Source organism: Cetorhinus maximus, chromosome 2, assembly GCF_964194155.1.
Source record: "Cetorhinus maximus chromosome 2, sCetMax3.hap1.1, whole genome shotgun sequence".
NCBI lineage: Eukaryota > Metazoa > Chordata > Chondrichthyes > Lamniformes > Cetorhinidae > Cetorhinus > Cetorhinus maximus.
Genome location: NC_135880.1, coordinates 36,455,621 through 36,479,033, shown reverse-complemented (window position 1 = coordinate 36,479,033; position 23,413 = coordinate 36,455,621). Strand labels below are relative to the sequence as shown.

Here is a 23,413-nt window from a genome sequence, read left to right as displayed (position 1 = left end):
CGTAGAAATTGAGCGCCACTGTCACTTTCACGGCCATGAAAGATTCCCTCTATGTTGCCGTGGCACCAAATCCTGCAGTAGCTGGCAGATGTAACCGACCAGTTCCCTAGATATGTACAGTCTTCGGCGACACTGGTTGTCAGTCATCTGCAGGAGCGAAAGGTGGCGTGTGGACTCTAGGTCTAGCTAGGCGCCGACCAGTGATGGCTCGCTGTGTTTCTTAAGCAGCATGTGCGGCCACTCCTTCTTCCAGAGGGTGCTACTCCTCCCTCTGCGTAGCTAGATGCCTCAGTTGCTCTATTCTCCATTGTCTTCACTCTGTGTATGCCACGAGGCATACAGCTAGCTCACCAGGCTCCATGATCCTGATGCAGTCCTCCTGCAGGATGAAAGAGAGAGACACGTGAGTTAGCATGGGTGTACTAAGAATCTGTCTTGGTTAAATGTGAAGGCCCCTCAACGCATCCTGGAGAGTGCTGGCCACCACTTGGATGGTCAGAGATTAGTGCACTACATGAAGCCCCACCTTCCTCTACCTCACTCTACCTGACCAATTGGTAGCAGCTTTGCCCATTGGACTGCATGCTGTGCTCTCAGCTCAGGCGCAGGCATCCTCCTAACCTGCGCTGCAAGGCTGCACTGTTAGCTTGAACCATGGGGGAGATTAGTCCAAACTGGGATGATGACATTGCAAGGGGCTGTGAGCCCCTCCACCAGTGACTGCTCCAGAGCCAGCTTTAGCAAGGAGCTTGTACAATGTGCCCAGTCATCCAACTGTTCTGCAGTCCACTAAAACACTCATTAGTTTGCAGTCTGTGCCCGAGGGGTGAAAAGCTCTGGAGCACTTGGTGGCACTTTGATGGCTCTGCATCGCTTGAGTGGTCAGGTAAGCTAGAGGCCCGACTCCAATCATATCAATGTGGCTGCGCTTGAACTGTCTCAGCTGCAGAGGAATGGTCACTTTATACAAAGTGTCCCGAATGCATGTCTGCTTCCCTCGCCCACCACTGCCCTCCCACCCCGCACATGCTTGTGCAGTACTCTCAAGCGCAGGGCAGCCTTTGCCCTCCTGCCAACGTGCCTCAACCTTGAAGTCCAACAGGTGTCCCTCGTGAGTGCTCCGCAATGGTACTGTGCACTTACCTCCGAGTTCCCCTCAAAGTGCAGACCGCCAAATGCATGCCTTTTATGTGCTGTTGTGAAACGCCAACATGGGCGGATGATCCAGCGGGGGTGGCGGGGGGAGGAGCCCAGCGGGCTAGCCTTATAATGATATGCTGATGTATTACAATGAGGTTCCCAATATCTGGTGGCTAAGCGGATGACCGCAAACTGGTTTCATGATGTCGTGAAACCGATTTTTGGTCTTCTCGCCATATTGTTTGCTCACACCACTGAACACGCCCGACTCCACTGGGCACGAAAAGTTCTGCCCTTTATTGACTGCTTGTGAAGCTCATTGCAACATTCAATGCAAAACTATTCCTCGCTATATTGGAAAAAATCTGAGACCTAGCCAAACTTGTGTTCTTCCTATTTATGCAAAATAATTTCCATGTATAATTTTAGGAATAATTATTATGATATTAAGTTAATTAAACACCTGGTTGTCATACAGTGTGTTTAAGAACTTAATTCTATTATTTCTGGCTCCTGTTCTTCCTTATCTTCCTGCTCCTGAACAAGCTGGCTCATGGCAAGGCACAATTTCATGGGTGCATGTCGCACACTAAGACCTTGGCCAAATGGTTATTATCCACAAGTGTCCTGGGATAGTGAGTCCAGATGGCGTGATTATTATAATCTATAGGCTCGTCAGAGTTGTATCTAATTCTTTCCTTACTTGATGGTCCTGCATTTCTTCCAGTGATCATTGGATGATGATCAGTGAAACTAGCTCTGAGATATTCTTCCATTGCTCCCAAATTCAATATCCCCAACATTGCCCAAGTGCTTCAGCCCATGCGAGGGGTTATGGTAAATATGAGATCATGAGTGGTAGCACTCTGAACTCAGATTTGGAGGTTCTGGATTCAGGTCCCACTTCTGTGACTTGATATGTAATCAATGCTGGCATTCCAGTGCAATGCTGAGGGATTTATGGAGGTGCTGCCTTTCAGATGAACTGAGATAGATTGAAGCTCTGAAACAAAAACAGAAAATGCTGAAAAAACTCAGCAGGTCAAGCAGCATCTGTGGATAGAGAAACAGAGTCCGTATCAGACTCGAAACGTTAACTCTGTTTCTCTCTCCACAGATGCTGCTTGACCTGCTGAGTTTTTCCAGCATTATCTGTTTTTGTTTCAGATTTCCAGCATTCGCAGTATTTTGCTTTTATATTAGGTTGAAGCTCTGCGTGCCCTTTCAGGTAGACATAAAAGATCCCATGAAACCAAACCGAGAAGAGCCAGGGTGTTTACCTGATGTCAGCTGTGGCTCAGTGACATGCTCTGAGTCAGAAGACTGTTCCTTCAGTCCCAATTCAGAGACTTGAGCACATAACTCAGCGGGATGGGTTAGTGCAGTATTGAGGAGCACTGCACTGTCAGATGAGACATTAAACTGGGGCCCCATCCACCCTCTCTGGTAGCCATATAAGATGTCACGGCATTACCTGAAGAAGAGCAGGGGAGTTCTCCTTAGTGACCTGACCAATATTCATCCCTCAATCAACATTACTAAAGCAGATTGTCTGTCATTATTATATTGCTATTTGTCGGATCTTGCTGTGCAAAGTTCCTCATGTCCTCCATTACGGCAGTGCCTACACTTCAAGGGTACTTCATTGGTGCAAAGTGCTTTGGGACATCCTGAAGTCATGAAAGGTGCTGTATAAATGTAAGTTCGTTCATTCTTTCCTTCTGTCCTGGCCAATATTTACCCCTCAGCCAACCAAATTAGATTCTTTGGTCATTAATTCTTTTACTGTTTGTGGGACCTGACTTTGTGCAAATTAGTTGCTGCATTTCTCAACTTTACAAAAGTAATTAATTTGCTGTGAAGCGTGTTGAGGCTTTCTAATATTTAGAAAAGTGTCATACGTTTTTTTTCTTTCCATGACTCAGGGTATACCATGCAGACAGTGCAATTGCTCACTGAGTAATGAGTGGAGCTCACAGAAACTACACCCTTATTAAACAATACACAGACATGCTGGAAATGTGCATGTGTGGAGCTTAGGTATGCAGAGGACTGGCTTAGCTTTGAAGTTCTGCATGTTGAATAGCTCGCCATTATCTAAGTGCAGTACTTTCCCAAAGAACTGTAATAAAAACAGAAGGTGTTGGAAATACTCAGTAGGTCAGGCAGCATCTGTGGAGAGAGAAACAAGTGTTAACTTTTCAGGTCTTTGATGACCCTTCGTCAAAACTGGATGGGAAATAGAAAGCAACGAAGGTGAACAAGGTAGAAGAGTCAAATAGAAATCATGTCAGAGAGAAGAGTAGGACTTATTCAAGGCTTGCAATCCTGAAAGAAAAGTGGTGGTGAATTAAATACTGCAGATGCTAGAAACTGTAAAACTATACCAGTGAATGGAGTCAGGTCCTTCATTCTGGGAAAGGAGGGGAGAAAATTGGAGGTAAAAGGGGAAAGGAATCAACAAAGCAATCTACTCTCACTATCATAACATCAATATCTGATTCCATGACCATGCTTAAATTGGTGGCAGCTTTTACCTACTTGGGCAGAATATAGATTCCAAGTAGACTATCATTTAGGAACATGATCAGTTTTAAAGTAAAAAAAAATGTTTTTACATCTTTAAATAATGAAGCATTGATTACTTGCTTTAAAATATTCTTATAAATATATATCTACAGAGCAACATATAATACAAACAGTTCGAGAAGGAGCAAGTTATTAAATCTATTTTCTTTCAGGAGAGTTCATTTTCATTTTGAGTATAGCTATTGAAAATTCTTCACACAGCTTAGGGTGCAGCCTCCTTTGAGTGCCTGCAGGTGGTTTTACTGGCTTATTCAGTTTTACTGGTTACATTCAATACAATTTTGCATAATGTTCCTGAAATGTTTTTGTACTTTGAGCTCTAGTAACAGTGTCCTGGACTAAAGATTTGCATGGATAAGAAAGAAGAAATAAAATAGTGCTTCCTATTTAGCTAGCCTTCTCTGCTTGGCATTCCTTCACAGTAACAAAGCAATACCTGGCGGGGAGGATAATAGTCTATAATTATCACGATGTTTGCATGCATTGACACAAAAATGTGACCATCACCATAGCAACAATACAGCCACCATCATCAAATTAGCTAAGTAGTTAGTAACCTCAGTTTGAGGTTAGTTTAAATGAGTGAACCTGAAAACAAGAGGGACTGGTGACAGCCCATTTTTCTGCAATGTGCTATCAGAATGCAATTGGATCTTCTTCAGCACTTCCTTGATGATTCTTGAAGACCTGCACTGGCATAAACTTGTGCTTAGCTGAGGAAAATTTAGGTAAATTGGCAGTGGCGGATTTAGAATTAGTGGAGGCCCCTTCAATTTTGGAGCTCCCTTTTGGGTTTTGGCTGGCTGAGTGTGCACTTTGCAAACAGGTTAACATGCACACCTGTTCGTACAACACTTTTTTCTCTCTGATGCTGACTTTCCCAATAGTTTGCTCCAATCTCAAGTGCGATTATTTATTTTACTTCACTAACTGTATATGTGATTTTTTATTCAGATGTGACTCTGCAAAGTTTTCAATAAAACTGAGCATGCTGCAAAATGAAAGATTGGGTTCTTGAACTGTACCTTGCATCAAATATATTTATTAAATTAACTTAATACAAACATGTTTGTTTTTAGAATACGAATTGCAGTTACATTAAAATAAATTCTTTTAAGTTCTATTAAAACATGGATACCTGGTGCCAACAACAATGTTCCACTTCTTCCAGAGTTAAATAATTTTAGAAAGTGGCACTCTAGCTAGAAGCATGGAATCACAAAATCACACAGTGCAGAAGAGGCCCTTCGGCCCATCGAGTCTGCACCGACACGTGAGAAACACCTGACCTACCTACCTAATCCCATTTACCATCACTTGGCCCATAGCCTTGAATGTTATGACGTGCCAAGTGTTTATCCAGATACTTTTTAAAGGATGTGAGGCAACCCACCTCCACCACCCTCCCAGGCAATGCATTCCAGCCACCACCACCCTCTGGGTAAAAAAGTTTTTCCTCACATCCCCCCTAAACCTCCTGCCCCTCACCTTTAACTTATGTCCCCTTGTGACTGACCCTTCAACTAAGGAGAACAGCTGCTCCCCATCCACCCTGTCCATGCCCCTCATAATCTTGTACACCTTGATCAGGTCGCTCCTCAGTCTTCTCTGCTCCAACAAAAACAACCCAAGTCTATTCAACCTCTCTTCATAACTTAAATGTTTCATCCCAGGCAACATCCTGGTGAATCTCCTCTGCACCCTATCCAGTGCAATCACATCCTTCCTATAATGTGGCGACCAGAACTGCACACAGTACTCCAACTGTGGCCTCACCGAGGTTCTATACAACTCCAACATGACCTCCCTACTTTTGTAATCTATGCCTTGATTGATAAAGGCAAGTGTCCCATATGCCTTTTTCGCCACCCCACTAACATGCCCCTCCATCTTCAGAGATCTATGGACACACACGCCAAGGTCCCTTTGTTCCTCAGAACTTCCTAATGTTATGCCGTTCATTGAATACATCCTTGTCAAATTACTCCTTCCAAAGTGTATCACCTCACACTTTTCAGGGTTAAATTCCATCTGCCACTTATCTGCTCATTTGACCATCCCATCTATGTCTTCCAGTAGCTCAAGACACTCAACCTCACTGCTAACCACCCGGCCAATCTTTGTGTCATCCGCAAACTTACTAATCTTACCCCCTACATAGTCATCTATGTCGTTTATATAAATGACAAATAATAGGGGACCCAGCACAGATCCCTGTGGTACGCCACTGGACACTGGTCACAAAAGCATCCTTCTGTCATCACCCTCTGTCTCCTACAGCTAAGCCAATTTTGAATCCACCTTATCAAATTACCCTGTATCCCATGTGCATTTGCCTTCTTTATAAGTCTCCCATGTGGGACCTTGTCAAAGGCTTTGCTGAAATCCATATAAACAACATCAACTGCACTACCCTCATCTACACACCTGGTCACCTCCTCAAAAAATTCAATCAAATTTGTTAGGCATGACCTCCGTCTGACAAAGCCATGCTGACTATCCCTGATCAAACCTTGTCTCTCCAAGTGGAGATAGATTCTCTCCTTCAGCATTTTCTCCAATAGTTTCCCTACCACTGACGTGAGACTCACGGGCCTGTAGTTCCCTGGCTTATCTCTACAACCCTTTTTAAATAGCAGAACCACATTAGCTGTTCTCCAGTGATCTGGCACCTCTCCCAGAGAGGAATTAAAAATTTGGGTCAGAGCCCCTGCGATCTCCTCCCTTGCCTCCCTCAGCAGTCTGGGACCCAAATCATCCGGACCTGGAGATTTGTCCACTTTTAAGCCTGCCAACACCTCCAATGCCTTGTCACTCCCTATATCAATTTGCTTAAGAACCTCACAGTCTCTCTCTCCGAGTTCAATACCTTCATCCTCATTCTCTTGGGTGAAGACAGATGTGAAGTATTCATTCAACACTCTAGTGATGTCCTCTGGCTCTACCCATAGATTTCCCCCTTGGTCCCTTATGGGCCCTACTCTTTCCCTGGTTATCCTCTTCCCATAGATATACTTATAGAATATCTTGGGATTTTCCCTATTTTTACTAGCCAGAGCCTTCTCATATCCCCTCTTTGCTCTCCTAATTGCTTTCTCAAGCTCCACCCTGCATTTTCTGTACCCCACTAATGCCTCTGCTGATTTGCTTCCCTTGTACCTGATAATGTATCCATTATAAACTTTTTAATGTCAATTCCTGCTGATGTGTTCGATTCAAGTTCGCTCACTGTGCTCTTCTTCCAACAAAAAAGATAAGACTGCAGCATTCGCAACAATCTTCAGCCAGCAGTGTCGAGTGAATGATTCATCTCGACCTCAATCTGAGGTCCCCAGCAACACAGATGCCAGTCCTCAGCCAATTCGATTCACTCCACATGATATCAAAAAATGGCTGAAGGCACTGGATACTGCAAAGACTATGGGTCTTGACAATATTCCGGCCATGATACTGAAGACTTGTGCTCCAGAACTTGCTATGTCCCTAACTAAGCTGTTCCAGTACAGCTATTTTGTTAATTTAGTTTATTTGGTTTACACACAAGTGCCAAGCAATGACTATCTCCAACAAGAGAGAATCTAACCAGCACCCCTTGACATTCAATGGCATTGCCATCACTGAATCTCCCACTATCAGCATCCTGGGTGTTACCGTTGAGCAGAAACTGAACTGGACTAGCCATGTAATTACTGTGGCTACAAGAGCAGGTCAGAGGCTAGGAATCCTGGGGCAAGAAATTCACCTCCTGACTCCCCAAAGCCTGTCCATCATCTACAAGGCACAAGTCAGGAGTGTGATGCAATGCTCTCCACTGGCCTGGATGAGTGCAGCTCCAACAACATTCAAGAAGCTTGACACCATCCAAGACAAAGCAGCCCATTTGATTGGCACCACATCCACAAATGTTCACTCCCTCCACCACCAATGCACAGTGGCAGCAGTGTGTACCATCTACAAGATGCATTGCAGAAACTTGCCAAGGCTCCTTAGGCAGCACCTTCCAAACCCACGACCACTGCCATCTAGAAGGACATGGGCAGCAAATACATGGGAACACCACCACCTGGAAGCTCCCCTGCAAGCCACTCACTATCCTGACTTGGGAATATATCGCTGTTTCTTCACTGTTGCTGGATCAAAATCCTTGAACTCCCTCCCTAACAGCACTGTGGGTGTACCTACACCACATGGACTGCAGCGGTTCAAGAAGGCAGCTCAACACCACCTTCTCAAGGGCAACTAGGGATGGGCAATAAATGCTGGCCTATCCAGCGGTCCAGCCCACATCACGTAAATGAATTTTTAAAAAAACTCGTTGAAACAAAATAGATAAGAAAGCTCGCATTCAGCAAGTCAGTCACTCAGGAAATATCTCTGTTTTATACTCTGATTCGATTCAGTCACAGTATTGTTGACAAAAGGCAGGTGGACAGCAAGGTCAAGTTCTCAGGAAGATCTCTGCTTTCTATTAAATATGCAAACCTGAGGCAGCATGCAGGATTTAAAACAGGGACACTCATGTTATTAGTGAGACTTATACCAACTGAGAGTGAAACTAAAGTCCATCCCATAATGTTTCAGCCTTTTAACTAGTTGGGGAGGTTGAGATGGGGGGAAACTGCTTACCACGTGTAAATTCCTCCTCTGAACAGCTATATCATTTCACTAGAAATAATCAGCACTGGAAATCTCCATGAACACAATTGTCATCTGGCTACACATAGGGATCAGCGCAATTCTTTCTGAACAACGAGAATGTTACTTGCTTCCTGTACTAGTTTGGAGGATTCTTGAAACAGAATATGTGGAGTTATCGATCGTTATCATGACGCTGAGAGAAGAAATTAAATAACTGTTGATCCATTGAGGAAATGAATAGGCAAACATATTGGGACTATGAGCCTAAAGTCTGGTAACACTCTGTAACAGTATCGTTGCCTTTAACATTAGGGTGTGATTTGGGTCGAGCGCTAACTCTTTTCATCACCTTATTATGGCGTCACCAAGCTCCCCTGCTCCCTTTAACTTCTACTGTACCAGCCACAAAAATCTGCACGGATCTGAAAGGATTAAACAATCAAACAACTCACTCCATCCTTGCCAGTTTAAGCTCATCCTATTATACAAAAAAGTGAAGTTTATTTAGCACTTCAAAAAGCGAGAAGTCTTAAAATGTTCGTGTTAGACAAATAAAGGTAAACTTCTAAATTATAAAACTAATTACCAACTACAATGAGAAACAAAAAACGAATAGGACCTGAGGAGCTGAGGATTTCCAGATTCAAGAGTGGACGGGCAGTCTGTCCAGGTGGTGAGTTGCAGTGAGCAAACAGGCACCAGGCTAAAACTAATCTTCCAACGGAACTGGCACCGTTTGTATTTAAATTACATCAATATCCTTCGCTGGAAGTCAATATATGATGTTTTTTTTTCAAAAGGAAAATCAAAGTGAAAAGGTTGAATTAAATGACTACGAATTTCGCCCAGATAATCCACTTGGTACAACTTTTAGAATATGAAAGAATTACTTTTGATACACAAGTCTTTAACTTCAAGAGCGATGACAGTGGTTATGTTTCAAAAGTTTAAGAGACAAAGCTTTACACTAGTTGAGAATCCAGGAATGAGTCATTCTTGACACTTAACACAACATTTATCATGTTTTGTATTGTGGGACTAAAGGTGCTTGTGAAGCAATGGATTTTTTGCCAGTGTCTGCAGTGTGTCATCTTTCCAAGCTGTTAATCGGGCTAAACTCAATTTTTGTGCGCAGCTTCATTTTCTGGGGCCTTTGTCGTTTGGGGGCCCCGTGCCACGGCGCAGTTTGTTTCATGGTAAATCCGCTACTGGAAAGTGGGAAACACGACTTTCCAGACTGTCCACTAATGGGTGCATCAACATGATAGTACGCTTATTCTAATTCTGGTTAAATAGGCACAGTCAACTAGCGAACAGAATTTGTCATGTAGACAAGGTATATCACTACAAAGTCTGGTATTGTAGATCAGGGCAGTGTGAAGGTGTTTGGAACGACAAAGAGATCACCAGCATCTTCTAGATACCAGGAGAGTTTTACGAACAAGGGGCATTCAGAATAAAGAACTTAATGCTAGAAATGCTCAAAATGACACAATGCATACCGTAAACAATGAACTCTGGCTGTCTCTTTGTGAACCCTAGAAATTTTAACATAGCTTATCAGCAAAATATCATTATTGTGCTGTGTTGTCATTGCATGCCATATCACCTATGTGCATCCTATATAATCAGCCCATCAAGGTCATCGTGCTCTTTAATTTCCAGTAACTGAACCCCAGTTTAATCTCTTTCCTGTCTCATAACCAAATATATCAATTCAGTTCACATTGAATTAGGAATGTTTTTTTTTGTTTCAGTCAAGTCTGCATTTACTGCACTAGGTAGGTCTATTCCCTAAATGACAGTTTACAGAATGAAGAATTTACCTCCACCCCAAAAACAAAAAGCTGAAAGGAGATAGAAATACATTTGGAAACAGAGGGAAAAAAAACACATTGGAAAAAAGCCACAAGTTATTCAACACACTATGCAACTTCCTGATACAGTACTGGTTCATAGCCCCAAATCCCAGTGAAGGCTATGCTCCCTTTGTATCTTGACCATTCACTTCATGAATACATCTTGTCATACGTTTGGCCCTCGATATACTGAGATGTATACATTTCAGGTCCAGCAGTTGAACATGTTGTGCACTTCTCAGAACTAAGAATAGAATAACTAATCAGAAAATAACCATTTTCAACAACGGTTTGAAGCCAATGTTTTTAGGGAAGTTAAGCACCAGAGCTCTAGAGTGAAGTGAACCAAAGACAAACTGATTTTGTGAAAATCCAGTGAAAAATCAGTGCACCTAATTTTGAACACTAAGGATATGAAGTTTATTCCACTTTCACGGAAGGCAGTTAAAACCCAAATACATAGATGCTAACAAAAACAGAAAATGCTGGAAAAGCTCAGCAGGTCTGACAGCATCTGTGGAGAGAGAAACAAGAGTTAACGTTTTGAGTCCGTATGACCCTTCTTCAGAGCTGTTTAATTTCCAGTAACTGAACCCCTGTTTAATCTCTTTCCTGCCTCATAACCAAATCAGTTTAGTTCACACTGAATTAGGAATGTGTTTTTTAAATGTTTTTTCTTTCAGATTTCCAGCATCCGCAGTATTTTCCTTTTTGCATAAATGCTAATTCTGACTGGATCGTTTCGATCAGCTGGAAGAAGAAAAAAAATAATTGCCTGGAAACCAAATGCCTTTCCAGGGTAAAATAATAATAAAATCAGAGACTGTTCACCTCCCTCAAAGTTGCAAGTTTAATGTGCAAAAACACGGTAATTTCTGTCACTAGACTTTGCGGGGCACTGTTTTTACTCCCTCCCACGTTTCCATCATCGTCGTCGTCCCATTGAATTGCCTGGGATTTACAATCCTTCAGTTCTGGTGAAATCTGATCAGAAGACGCTGCTGCTATTGTTACACGGACCCTGTCTTCTGATTGGAGATCCCCGGGGCGCGCGTGCCCGTCTTTACGCGCTACGTCACGGGGGCGTCCGGAGGGGAGAACAACATTGCCATTGTTGTTGCGAGGACGGCGTTGGTGACGTTGCTGCTTCGCGTCGCAAGGTGGCCGCGACCCTGCACCGGGGGGGGGAGGGGGCGCGCGGCGAGAGGCAGTGAGAGGAAGCGGGGGAGGCGGAGTCAGAATCGAGCAGCGAGAGCGGCGGCGTTCCATTGTCGCACAGGAGGTTGCCGGGGTTCTACGTCGCGAGCGCTGCCGCGTCGGCTTGTAAACAGATGCTGACACGTGATGTGAGGAGTCCGCATTGTCTCGGAGATCTTTCTGGAGAACCGGCTGGAGTCGGGGGGGAGGAGGAGGGGAAAGAGAGAGAAAAACAAACCCGTCGCGCGTTGAGCAGCGGGGGCAGCGAGACGGCACCCGGAGGGACTTGGAGCAGCCGCGCACCGCCGGGGGTCTGGATGGTGGGACACTTGCAGCTGAGAGGGGGGGCAGGAGGAGGAGGAACGGTTGGAGCCAAGATGGCTGGTCCAGCTCTGAACTTGTAACTGATGTGTCTGTTCTTCTCTCCTCTACTTGGGGGGGTTTGTTTACTTTTTTTTTACCTTTTCTTATTTTGGGGTGGGGGGAGAGGGAGTAGATGATGTCATTCGCCGTGGAAGACAACTTGGAGTCGGACTGGGTGGCCGTGCGACCCAACGCCTTCGACGAGAAGGAGAAACACAAGTTTGTTTTCATCGTAGCCTGGAATGAAGTGGAAGGAAAGTTTGCCATAACCTGCCACAACAGGACGGTCCAGAGGAAGAGAATTGGGGCGAGGGACCAGTGGCCAAGAGGGGAGGAGGAGGAGGAGGAGGGGCCCCAGAAGTCACAGGGGCCCCTGGCCAGCGGGAGTCCAGCTCCAGGAGGTGCTGGGGCCAAGAGTCCAGCTCGAAGTGGGACTGGGCTCAGAAGCCCAGCCCGAGGAGGGACCAGCATCAAGAGCCCAACTGCAAGGGAGGCTGGAGCCAGGAGTCCATCGCAAGGAGGACCGGGGCTCCCTGAGGCTGCTTGGGGGGATACCAAAGTGATGGATTACATTGATGTTTCCGGCCCAGTTCGAGATGCTGCCCCAGCAGCTGATCGGGAGCAGGACCAAGACAAGGATATTGTGATACCGGATGACTGTAGTTGGGCTGGACTGTTCTCCTTCCAGGATTTGAGATCCATCCATCAGCAACTTTGTGCCGTAAATTCAGAGTTAGAACCTTGTTTACCAGTGTTTCCTGAAGAGCCCTCAGGGATGTGGTCAGTGCTCTTTGGAGCCTCTGAGGTGATTGATGGAGAGATGGACTCACTCTGTTTACAGCTTCAAGTTTACCTTGGCCATGCTCTGGATGTTAGTGGATGGAAAATTCTCTCTCATCTCCTGTTCACTGAAAACGATAACCCAGACGAGTATTATGAGAGCTTGAGTGAGCTGAGGCAGAAAGGATATGAGGAGGTATTGCACAGAGCCAAGAAACGATTGCAGGAGGTGAGACTACTTTTTTTTAATATGACAAAAGTCAATTTCATTTTATTTAATTCTTTAATGATATTAGTCTTACTTTCCCAATACAATCAAACCTGGTTAATGATGGCCATCCAAATAGGTTAACGGATCAATATCTTTGTTTTATATTGAGCAACTTCCATTTGATGAATCGCTAATTAGGTCAGAAGCATTCTGATATTATGTTTGCTGTTGGAATTGGAGAACAACCTTTTTGTTTTTGTTAATACCTGTTATTGGAGTGCAGGTTGTGGCTCAGTTGCCCATACTCTAGTCCCTCGATCAGGAGGTTGTGGGTTCAAGTCTCACTGCAGAACATGAGCACAAAAATTGAAGTTCAATACTGACAGAGTTCTACACTGCCTGAGTGTGCCATAGTTCAGTTGAGATGTTTAAACGAGAACCTGTCTGCCCGCTTAAAGATGGATGTAAATGATCCCAATACTCTATTATGAAGAAAATCTGGGGAGTTATCTCTGGTGTCTTGGCCAATATTTATCCCTCAGTCAACATCACTAAAATAGATTATCTAGTAATTATCGCAATGCTGTTTGTGGAAGATTGCTGTGCACAGATCCCCTGCCGTGTTTTCTACATTATAGTAGTGATTACACTTCAATAAAAAGTGCTTCAGTGGCTATAAAGTGCTCTTAAGATGTTCTATAGTCATGAAAGGTGCTATATAAATGTCTTTTTTAATAGTTTCTTAGGTTTCATTGCCAGCAAAGTGGCCATGGAGCTTGCATTCTACAAATTGATTTGCTTAACAAGACCTATTTAATCATACAATTTGTAAAGGCCTATCTTAATCCTACATCAAATTTAAGTCTGAACACTGGACTGTAGAGCACACTGTGTACGTTTGTGAACCATTGCATCTCTTTGTTTTAAGCTTTTTCTGTCTGCCACCTGTTGATTTACATGATGGAAATGTGATCTCCAACCTTGGGAGGTCAAACTCTTCCGCAAACATAGCTATATCTTCATAGAATAGCCTGAGGCTGGTAGTGACAAGTAAAACCAGCTGTTCTTAACACCTGTGAAATTTATAATGCCTCAGATTTTAACCCGTTTACAGAGGAATCAAAAATCATATGTTCAACCTTATGTCCTGTACTTTGCATTTCAAACTTCTGCATATTCACTGAATTATTTCACTGAAGCATTGACATAACTTTATTGCTGTCAGTAAGGCAGAATTTGTTCTCTTGTGGAATTCGGTTGATGTTTGTGCATGTACCGTATACCAGATAAGAATTTTAGAATAAAAGGCACTTGAAAAATTCTTGCTTTAGACAGTATTGGTCCCCCTACCATGCAACACAAAATAATTTCCTAACTTAGACCACCAACAGATCTGCTCCTGTTGTCTATTGGTGTGTTCATGTTTTCCCAACTATCCGTTGAGAAGAAACACAGTGTAGACTATTACAGGTGTTAAACTGCATTCTGCTCTCAGTTGCAGAATTTAGCGCATTGGTGATTTGGGTCATTAAGAACTATTTTTGCATTATATGCACCAAATTCATATTTCTTAAAATTTCTTAGCTAAAATTTGCACACAGATGTGTACTCTTCCTTCCTCGTATGCACATTGCCATTTTTGTTTTAGCAGAAGTATGCTTGTATCTGTATATGACTTAATTTTTGATTTTCTAATTTGAATTTCACACAGGAAATCCTGTGTTATTTTCTCTCTGGGTGTCTGCATTTCTGCAGTCTATGCTATTTGTGTGTTCCTTTTTTCTCTCTTGGATGTAGTCAAGCTTTTAAAAAAAAAAATCTTTGCATCAATTCTGTCTTTTTTGCACCCCAACATGTCAGTGTACAAATCACTTCCATAACTTTGGCAAGGAATCTAAATTTATGTCTTATGTACTGGACTTGATGGTATCTTTATCAATATAGATCTTCTCTGAGGAAAATACAAGAAATCTCCCAAATTTTGAGATCCAAGGGACTAGGGAGGATGAGAAATTGAGGGAAATTACTGTAAGTAAGAAGGTTGTATTGGAGAAATTAATGGGCTGAAGGTTGATAAGAGTGTTGAAAGAGGTAGTTATGGAGATATGGATGCATTGGTGATCATCTTCCAAAATTCTATAGATTCTGGAACAGTTCCTGCAGATTGGAAGGTAGCAAATATCACCCCACCATTTAAGAAGGGAAGGAGAGTGAAAACAGGGAACTATAGACCTATTTAGCCATACAACAGTAACAGGAAAAAATACAGGATCTATTCCAAAGAATGTGATTAATGGACATTTGGATAATAATATAAAATAAAAGCAAAATACTGCAGATGTTGGAAATCTGAAACAAAAACAAAAATAGCTGGAAAAACTCAGCAGGTCTGACAGCATCTGCGGAGAGGAATACAGTTAACGTTTCAAGTCCGAATGACTCTTCATCAGAACTAAAGAAAAATAGAAATGAGGTGAAATATAAGCTGGTTGGGGGGGGGGGGGGGGGGGGGGGTGGAGGAGGAGAGAGGGGAGACACGACAGGTAGAGCTGGATAGAGGGCCAGTGATAGGTGGAGGCAAAGAAGAGATTGCCAAAGAAGTCATAGACAAAAGGACAAAGGAAAAGGATAATAATGATCTGATTGGGCATAGTCAACATTGATTTATGAATAGGAGATCATGTTTGATGAACCTGTTGGAGTTTTTTGAGGATGTTACTAATAGAATTGATAAAGGGGAGTGGGTGGACATAGCGTACTTGGATTTTCAGAAGACTTTTGATAAAGTCCCCCACATGAGGTTGATTAGCAAAAGCTCAGTCATTGAGTATGTTTAAAATAGAGATTGGTATTTAGAAATTTGCCAATGACATAAAGGGATATGGGGACAGTATGGGGAAAAAGGCATTGAAGTAGATGATCATCCATGATTGTATTGAAGGGTGGAGCTGGCTGAATGGCCTACTTCTCCTATGTTCCTATAGACTTAAAAAAATACAGTGGCGGCTTTATGTACATATGAAACCACAATAAAAGACAATTAAGAAAAAAAATCTGTCTATATGTAGTCCCGCTTGTTTAAAAAAACTACTGTCAGTGCTTGAACCTAGGACAAGGAAAAAGTTAGAATAAAAAGCTGCAATTGAGTTATGAAGGCACAGCGGGCTATATGGTGGCTTTCTGTGTGATTTGTGATTCTGAAGCTGTTTTTTGTTTTGTTTGACTAGAATTAATTCGATTCCTTGGATGTTATGCATTTTAGCACCATAGTTTATGTAGCTGAACATTGCTTAATCCAAATTTATTTTTGTTAATGAAAGCATTAATTGTTAAGTCCAAAATTTACTATTTTTATTTGCTGACTTCCAAAATTTGCAGTTTTTTTTTAGAATTTGACCATCTATTCTAGTTCTGTTACATAATTTACGCTAGCAAATTGGTTGCTGGGGTGTCTGTCTCTTTACATTGGTTTCATCAAAAATCTACCGCATAGATATACTGTGAATATTTCATACTTGATGGTCCTGCATAAATGCCACCACTTTAAATGACTGACCCTGTATGGCACATGCCTTTTGCAGTCAGGAGTACCAAAACTATGGAGCGTTAAAGCTGCCTCTCAGAGTAACTATTTGTGTCCTGTAGTGAACACATGCAAGAATTTTGAATCTGTTGTTCAAGTTGAGCTTAACCATGAGTTTTTATTCTTTCATGAGATGCGAGCACCGCTGGCAAGGCCAGCATTTGTCGTTCATCTTTAATTGCCCATGGGAAGGTGGTGGTGAGCCACCTTCTTGAACTGCTGCAGTCTGTCAAGTGTAAGCACACCAACTGTGCTGTTAGGAAGGGAATTCCACATTTTTGACCCAGCGACAGTGAAGGAATGGCAATATAGTTCCAAGTCAAGATAGTATGTGACTTTGAGGGGAGTTTAGAGATGGTGGTGCTGTCATGAATCTGATGTCCTTGAGGGGGTAGAGGTCGTGGATTTAGAAGGTGCTGTCAAAGGTGGCTTGGTGAGTTGCTGCAGGGCATCTTGCATATAGTGTACACAGTGGAGAGTGCGAGAGGAGGACCCTGGGACAGACAGTCAACAGCACCTAGAGGAGAATGCAAGAGGAGAATGCCGAACCAGGCAGTCAGCAGCACCTAGTGGAGAGTGCAAGAGGGAAACCCTGGGACTTGAGCACACGGAGAGCGGACTTACGTGAGAAGGGCAGTGGCGGCGGGAGATAAAAACTAGCGGCAGAGAGCCCCTTCAACCTGTTTCTACCTGTCAGAGCTGAAGTGTGACATCACAGGAAAACACGTAGGTATTGGTGAGTATCTCTTCTGTGTCTTTTTTGATTGGCCAAGTGGTTTAATCAGGAGATGTTATTAAAGCTGAAATGTACAGTTAAGAAATTCACTCTTAAAATATTTACCATCCAAATTAATTAAATAGAATAGAGATGGCTGGGCAAGCGATGTGTTGCAGCTGTAGTATGTGGGAACTGGTGGACGCTGGTGCGATCCACAGTGACCACATCTGCAGCTGCTCGAGGAACTTTGGCTCAGGGTTGATGAGCTGGAGTCTGAGCTTCAGACACTGCGACACATTGGGGAGGGGGAGAGTTTCATGGACATCGTGTTTCAGGACATGGTCACATCCCTTAGATTAATTGTGTCAAATTTGGACTGTTGTCAGGGACAGGATAGTGTGACTGTGAGTGAGGCAGGTATGAGGATCCAGAATTTAGCTTTGGAGGAGCCTCAGCCAGTGCCCTTGTCCATACCGGGAACAAGAACCTCGTACCCACTGGACAAGGGCACAGACTGCAGGGAGGATGAACGAACTGACCACAGCATCGTGGTCATTCAAGTGCGGATGAAAAGAGAAATGTAGTAGTAATAGGGTATAGCATAAGTAGGAGAATAGGTGCTGTTCTCTGCAACGAAGACAGAGAGTGCCGAAGGCTGTGTTGCCTACCCAGTGTCAAGGTTAAGGACAGCTCTTCTGGACTGGAGAGGAATTTGGAGTGGGAGGGGTCCACGTGCAAATTGGTGTAGGGTAAATAAGGTTAGAGAGGTAAACGCATGGCTCAAAGATTGGTGTGGGAGAAATGGGTTCCGATTCATGGGGCACTAGCACCAGTACTGGAGAGGGAGAGAGCTGCTCCATTGGGACGGGCTTCATTTGAACCATGCTGGGACCAGTGTCCTGGCAAATTGCATAACTAGGGTTGTAGGTAGAACTTTAAACTAATTAATTGGGGGGAAGATTCAATTGAAGGGAAGTTTAAAAAATCAAAAAGAAACAAGAGAGCAGAGGTGCAGGGTAGTGAAGAGACAAACGATAAAGTGTGATAGGAAGGGGCTGAAAATATAAGCAGAAGAGTACAGCAGAAATTAGAACCAGAATGAGTAATAATGGTAAAAGGTCAAAACTTAAAGCTCTTTATTTGAATGCATGCAGTATTTGTAACAAGATATATGAATTGACGGCACAAATAGAAATAAATGAATATGACGTGATAGTTATTACAGAGACGTGGTTGCAGGGTAACCAAGACTGGGAACTCGATATTTAAGACTATTCGATGTTCTGGATAAATAGGCAAAAAGAAAAAGGGGGTGGGGTAGCTTTGCTAATAAAGGAAGATGTTAGTGCGGTGGTGAGTAGTGATATAGGTGCAATAGATCATGATGTGAACTCAGTTTGGGTGGAAATGGGGAATAGCAAGGGGAAGAAGTCAAGGGTGGGAGTTGTCTGTAGGCCTCCGAAGAGTTGCCCCACTGTAGGACAAAATATAAATTGGGAAATAATGGAGGTGTGTAAGAAGGGCGCTGCAATTATCATCGGTTATTTTAATCTGCATATTTACTGGACAAGTCAGATTGGCAGGGGTAACATGGAAGATAAATTTGTAGAGTGCATCAGGGATTGTTTCTTAGACAGTATTGTTGCAGAGCCTAACCAGGAACAGGCTATTTTAGATCTAGTAATGTGTAATGAGTTGGGATCAGTAAGAGATATCGTAGTTAGTAGCGATCGCAACATGGTAGAATTTCAAATTCAGTTTGAGGGTGAGCAACATGGGTCTCAAACCAGTGCCCTCAACTTAAATAAAGGTAATTACAGAGGTAAGAAGAAAGAGTTGTCTAAAGTGGGCTGGGAAAATAGACTAAGGGGAAGATCAGTGGATGAGCAGTGACAGATATTTCATAACGCTCAGCAAAAATTTATGCCGGTCAAAAAGAAGGACTCGATGAGAAGGATGAACCACCCATGGTTAACAAAGATGGTCAAGGAGAGTATCCAATCAAAAACTAAGGCATACAAAACAGTGAAAACTAGTGGTAGGCCAGAGGATTGGGAATTTTAAGAGGGAGAAAATTGATTATGAAAGTAAATTGGCAATAAATATAAAAACAAATAGCAAGAGCTTCTACGGGTATATAAAAAGAAAAAGAGTGGCTAAAGTGAGCGTGGGACCCTTTGAGGATGCAGCTGGAGAATTGATAATGGGGAACAGTGAAATGGCAGATAATTTAAACTAATATTTTGCAACAGTCTTCACAGTGGAGGACATGATAAACATCCCAAAGATATCAGATGTAGCGTATTTGGATTTCCAGAAGGCATTCGATAAGGTGCCACATAAAAGTTTATAGCTCAAGATAGGAGCTCACGGTATTGGGGGTAATATATTAGCATGGATTGAGGATTGGTTAACACATAGAAGACAGAGTCGTGATTAATGGGTCTTTTTCAGGTTGGAAAGATGTAACTAGTGGAGCGCCACAAGGATCAGTCCTAGAGCCTCATTTATTTACTATCTCTATTAATGACTTGGAGGAGGGGGCATAGTGTATTGTATCCAAATTTGCAGACAATACAAAAATAGGTGGGAAGGCATGTTGTGATGAGGACATAAGGAATCTGCAAAGCGATATAGGTTGAGTGAGTGAGCAAAAACTTGGCAGATGGAGTTTAATGTAGGAAAGTGTGAGGTTATGCACTTTGGTAGGAAGAATCAAAAGGCAGACTATTATTTAAATGGCTAGAGACTCCAAAAAAGTGCAGCACAGAGGGATCTGGGTGTTCTTGTGCATGAAACACAAAAAGTTAGCATGCAAGTACAGCAAGTGATTAAGAAGGCAAATGGAGTGTTGACCTGTATTACTAGGGGGTTGGAGTTTAAAACTAGGTGAGTCTTGTTACAGCTGTAACAAGGTGTTGGTGAGGCCACATCTGTAGTACTGTGTACTGTTTTAGTTCCCGAATTTAAGAAAAGACATACTGGCATTGGAGGCAGTTCAAAAGAGATTCACTAGGCTGATTCCTGGGATGAAGAGGTTGACTTATCAAGAATGGCTAAACAGATTAGGCCTTTACTCATTAGAGTTTAGAAGAATGAGGGGTGATCTTATTGAAACGTATAAGATTCTGAGGGAGATGTTGAGAAGATGTTTCCACTAGTGGGCAAATCTTGAACTAGGGGACATAGTTTTAAATGAGTGTCCCCTTATTCTGTAACTAAGATGTGAAGGAATTTCTTCTCTGAGTGTATGTCTGGAATTTTCTACCCCAGAGAGTTGTGGAGGCTAGATTACTGAAAGTATTTAAAGAGGAGGTAGATAGATTTTTGAAATATTGGGGAGTTGAGGGCTATGAGGAGCTGGCATGAAAGAGGGGTTGAGGCCTGGGGCAGATCAGCCATGATCTTATTGAATGGCGGGGCAGGCTTGAGGGGTCGAATGGCCTACTCCTATTTCTTATGTTATGCTGCCACTATACACTGGTGGTGGAGGGAGTGAATGTTTAATTGATGCTATTGCCATTGAATGTCAAGCAGAGATGGCTAGATTCTCTCTTGTTGGAGATGATCATTGCCTGGCTCTTGCATGGTGCGAACGTTACAGTTCTTAACTAATAAATTCTGTTTTCACCTTTTTTTTAAATACTACAGCAATAACAGACACACTAACCTCTGCACAAATTATTCAAATTTCCCAATAAAAATCTACGATGTGGGGTTAAAGAGGAAACCGTTCCATTGTTGGAGTTACATTTGACAAAAGAAAAATGGTTTGTCAAAGGCTGATCATGACAGCCCCAGGACATCATTGCAGGAATTCCTCAGGGAATATTCTTGGCCTAAGCATCTTCAATTGCTTCATTAATGTCCTTCCCTATGTCATTAGGCTGGCAGTGGGGACTGCTTGCTGTCAATTATGTAGAGTTCATCTTCATTCACAACTCTTCCAGTAAGATAGTAGCTCATGCCAAATTTGGATAGAAAAGTGGCATGGAGCGTTCATGCTACACAAGTGTCTTGTAATGTCCTGTATTGAACAAGTGAAAGCTCAGCCAACTCTCCTTGACCCTCAGTGCCATCAGGTTTGCTGAATCCTTCACAAACAACATCCTGGTGATCACTATTAACCAGAAGCTGAACTAACTCAGCCATATGAACACAAGTTATAAGAACAGGACAGAATTGGGTGAGGTCCAGCTCACCGCATGCCCCTTAAACCCCTCCTCCATCTACATTTCTTGTCAGAAGCATGATGGAATATTTGCTACTCACTTAGATGGGTATAGATTCAGAGCCAAGCTCAATAACATTGAGAACTGAGCAGTTCACTTGATTAGTGCTCCTGCCACTGGACTTAGCATCCATGCCCTCTGGCATCCTAGCGTATGTATGATTTAAAAGATCCACTGCAGCAACTCACTGAGGTAACTGTGAAAGCATCTCCTTCCCCCATGGCCTCTTCCAGTTAAGAGCAGCAATGTTATGGAAACACCATCAGCTCCATTTTCCTCTCCAGTCACACATGAACCTGACTTGGATATACATAATTGTTGCTGGGTCAGAATTCTCCAATTCCCTACTGAATGCTGTTGTGGCAGGAACATCAGGAAAGGTCCACAGCACCATATCAGAACAGCTATGGTTGGAATAAAATTTGGCTTTGTCTGCATTGCCCACATAAAATAGTTATAGCACAGAAGGACGCCATTTGGCCCACTGAGTTCATGCTGGCTCTCTGCAAAGAGTACTCAGCTAGTCCCACTTCCCAGTCCTTTGCCCTTTCCCTGTAGCCCTGCTCGTTTTTTCTCTATCCAATTCCCTTTTGAAAGCCACGGTTGAATCTGTCTCCACCACACTCTCGGGCATGCCTTCCAGAACCTAACTGCTTACTGTGTAAAAAGGATAAGTTTTTCCTCATGTTGCCTTTGGTTCTTTTGCCTTACACCTTAAATCAGTGTCTTTTGGTTCTTGACCCTTCCACCAATGGGAACAACTTCTCCCTATCTGCTCTGATCAGACTGGTCATGATTTTGAACACCTCTATCAAATTTCCTGTCAAACTTTCCTAAGGAGAGCAGCCCCAGCTTCTCCAATCTATCCATGTAACTGAAGTGCCTCATCTTTGGAACCATTTTGTAAACCTTTTCTGCACCACACTAACTGCATTACCCTCATCATCATTCTATTACTTCATCAAAAAAAAATCAATCAAGTTGAATTTGTCCTTAATTCATTTGTGCCAGCTTTCCTTAACTAATCCACATTTGTCCAGGTGACTAATTTTGTCCTGTATTTTCATTTCTAAAAAGCTCTCCCACCAACTAAGTTAACCTGACTGGCCTGCATTTACTGGACTTACACTTGCAAGCTTTTTTGAATAAGGGTTATTCAAATGGTACAGTGTTTACACTTGTCGTTGGAGGTTTCTTACCACTGAGATGCGGATTGTGGCTTTTTGTGTTTATATAACCTCTCAGACTACTCATGCCTGACATTCAAGATAGCAGTCCAGAGGCATTGCATCACAATATTTGTCTACCTTACTGCTTGTAAATGATTGACGAACTGCTGTGTCACTTGGGCTTCAGTTGCACTTTTTTGTTATACAGTGTTTTCCAGTTAGATACTCTGCATTGTAAATTACTGTGGAATGTCAAAGATTTTTTACCACACAACTTCAGATGAATGTTCACCTGCATTTTCTCTATTCTATTCCTTTCAAAATGTGCAGTGGTGCTTGTTACTTTACTCTTGCAAGTAGGACTACCATTTCCCCCCTCATTTTTTCTTCTCATGAGTTAGTGTACCTCTTTTCCAAGTCTGTTTGATTTGTCCAAGTCCATTGTTTGATTCATTTCACTCAACTTCCTTCAAAGCACGCTCCTCCAGGGCACACAACTTCCAGTTCCCCCTTGGTACAGTAATTGAATCACTACATCCTGGCTTCCTCCATGCTTTTATAGATAAGACCATAAGATGGAGGATCAGAAGTAGACCATTTGACCCATTGAGTCTGCTCCGCCATTCAATGAGATCATGGCTGATCTGATAATCCTCAGCCCCACTTTCCTGACTTTTCCCCATAACTCTTGATTCCCCTATTGAATAAAAACCTGTCTATCTCAGCCTTGAGTATACTTAACGACCCAAAAATTAATTGTTCTAATTCTTCAAATGCACAGTTTCTTCATTTCTCTTCAAATGTAACAAACTTAGTTTTGCATCTCTGAACTCAAAAGGCACCCCCATATTTTGTCTGTTGCTAAAGATGCTTCCAAAAAGCTAAACTTTCTGTTTAAGGACAAGAACCTTTTCCTCTTTTTATTTTATTCGTT

At 42.7% G+C, this 23,413-nt stretch overlaps 1 protein-coding gene across 1 annotated transcript in view; it reads left to right on the top strand.

Annotated features, from left to right (window-relative positions):
- Window positions 1–11,466: 11,466 nt before the first annotated feature.
- jmy (junction mediating and regulatory protein, p53 cofactor) overlaps window positions 11,467–23,413 on the top strand; it is a 136,695-nt gene continuing 124,748 nt past the window's right edge. The window contains exon 1 of the mRNA XM_078563304.1: window positions 11,467–12,795. Coding sequence (XP_078419430.1) covers window positions 11,920–12,795 — 876 coding nt within the window. The 5' untranslated portion in view covers window positions 11,467–11,919. The remainder of the gene's footprint in view (window positions 12,796–23,413) is intronic.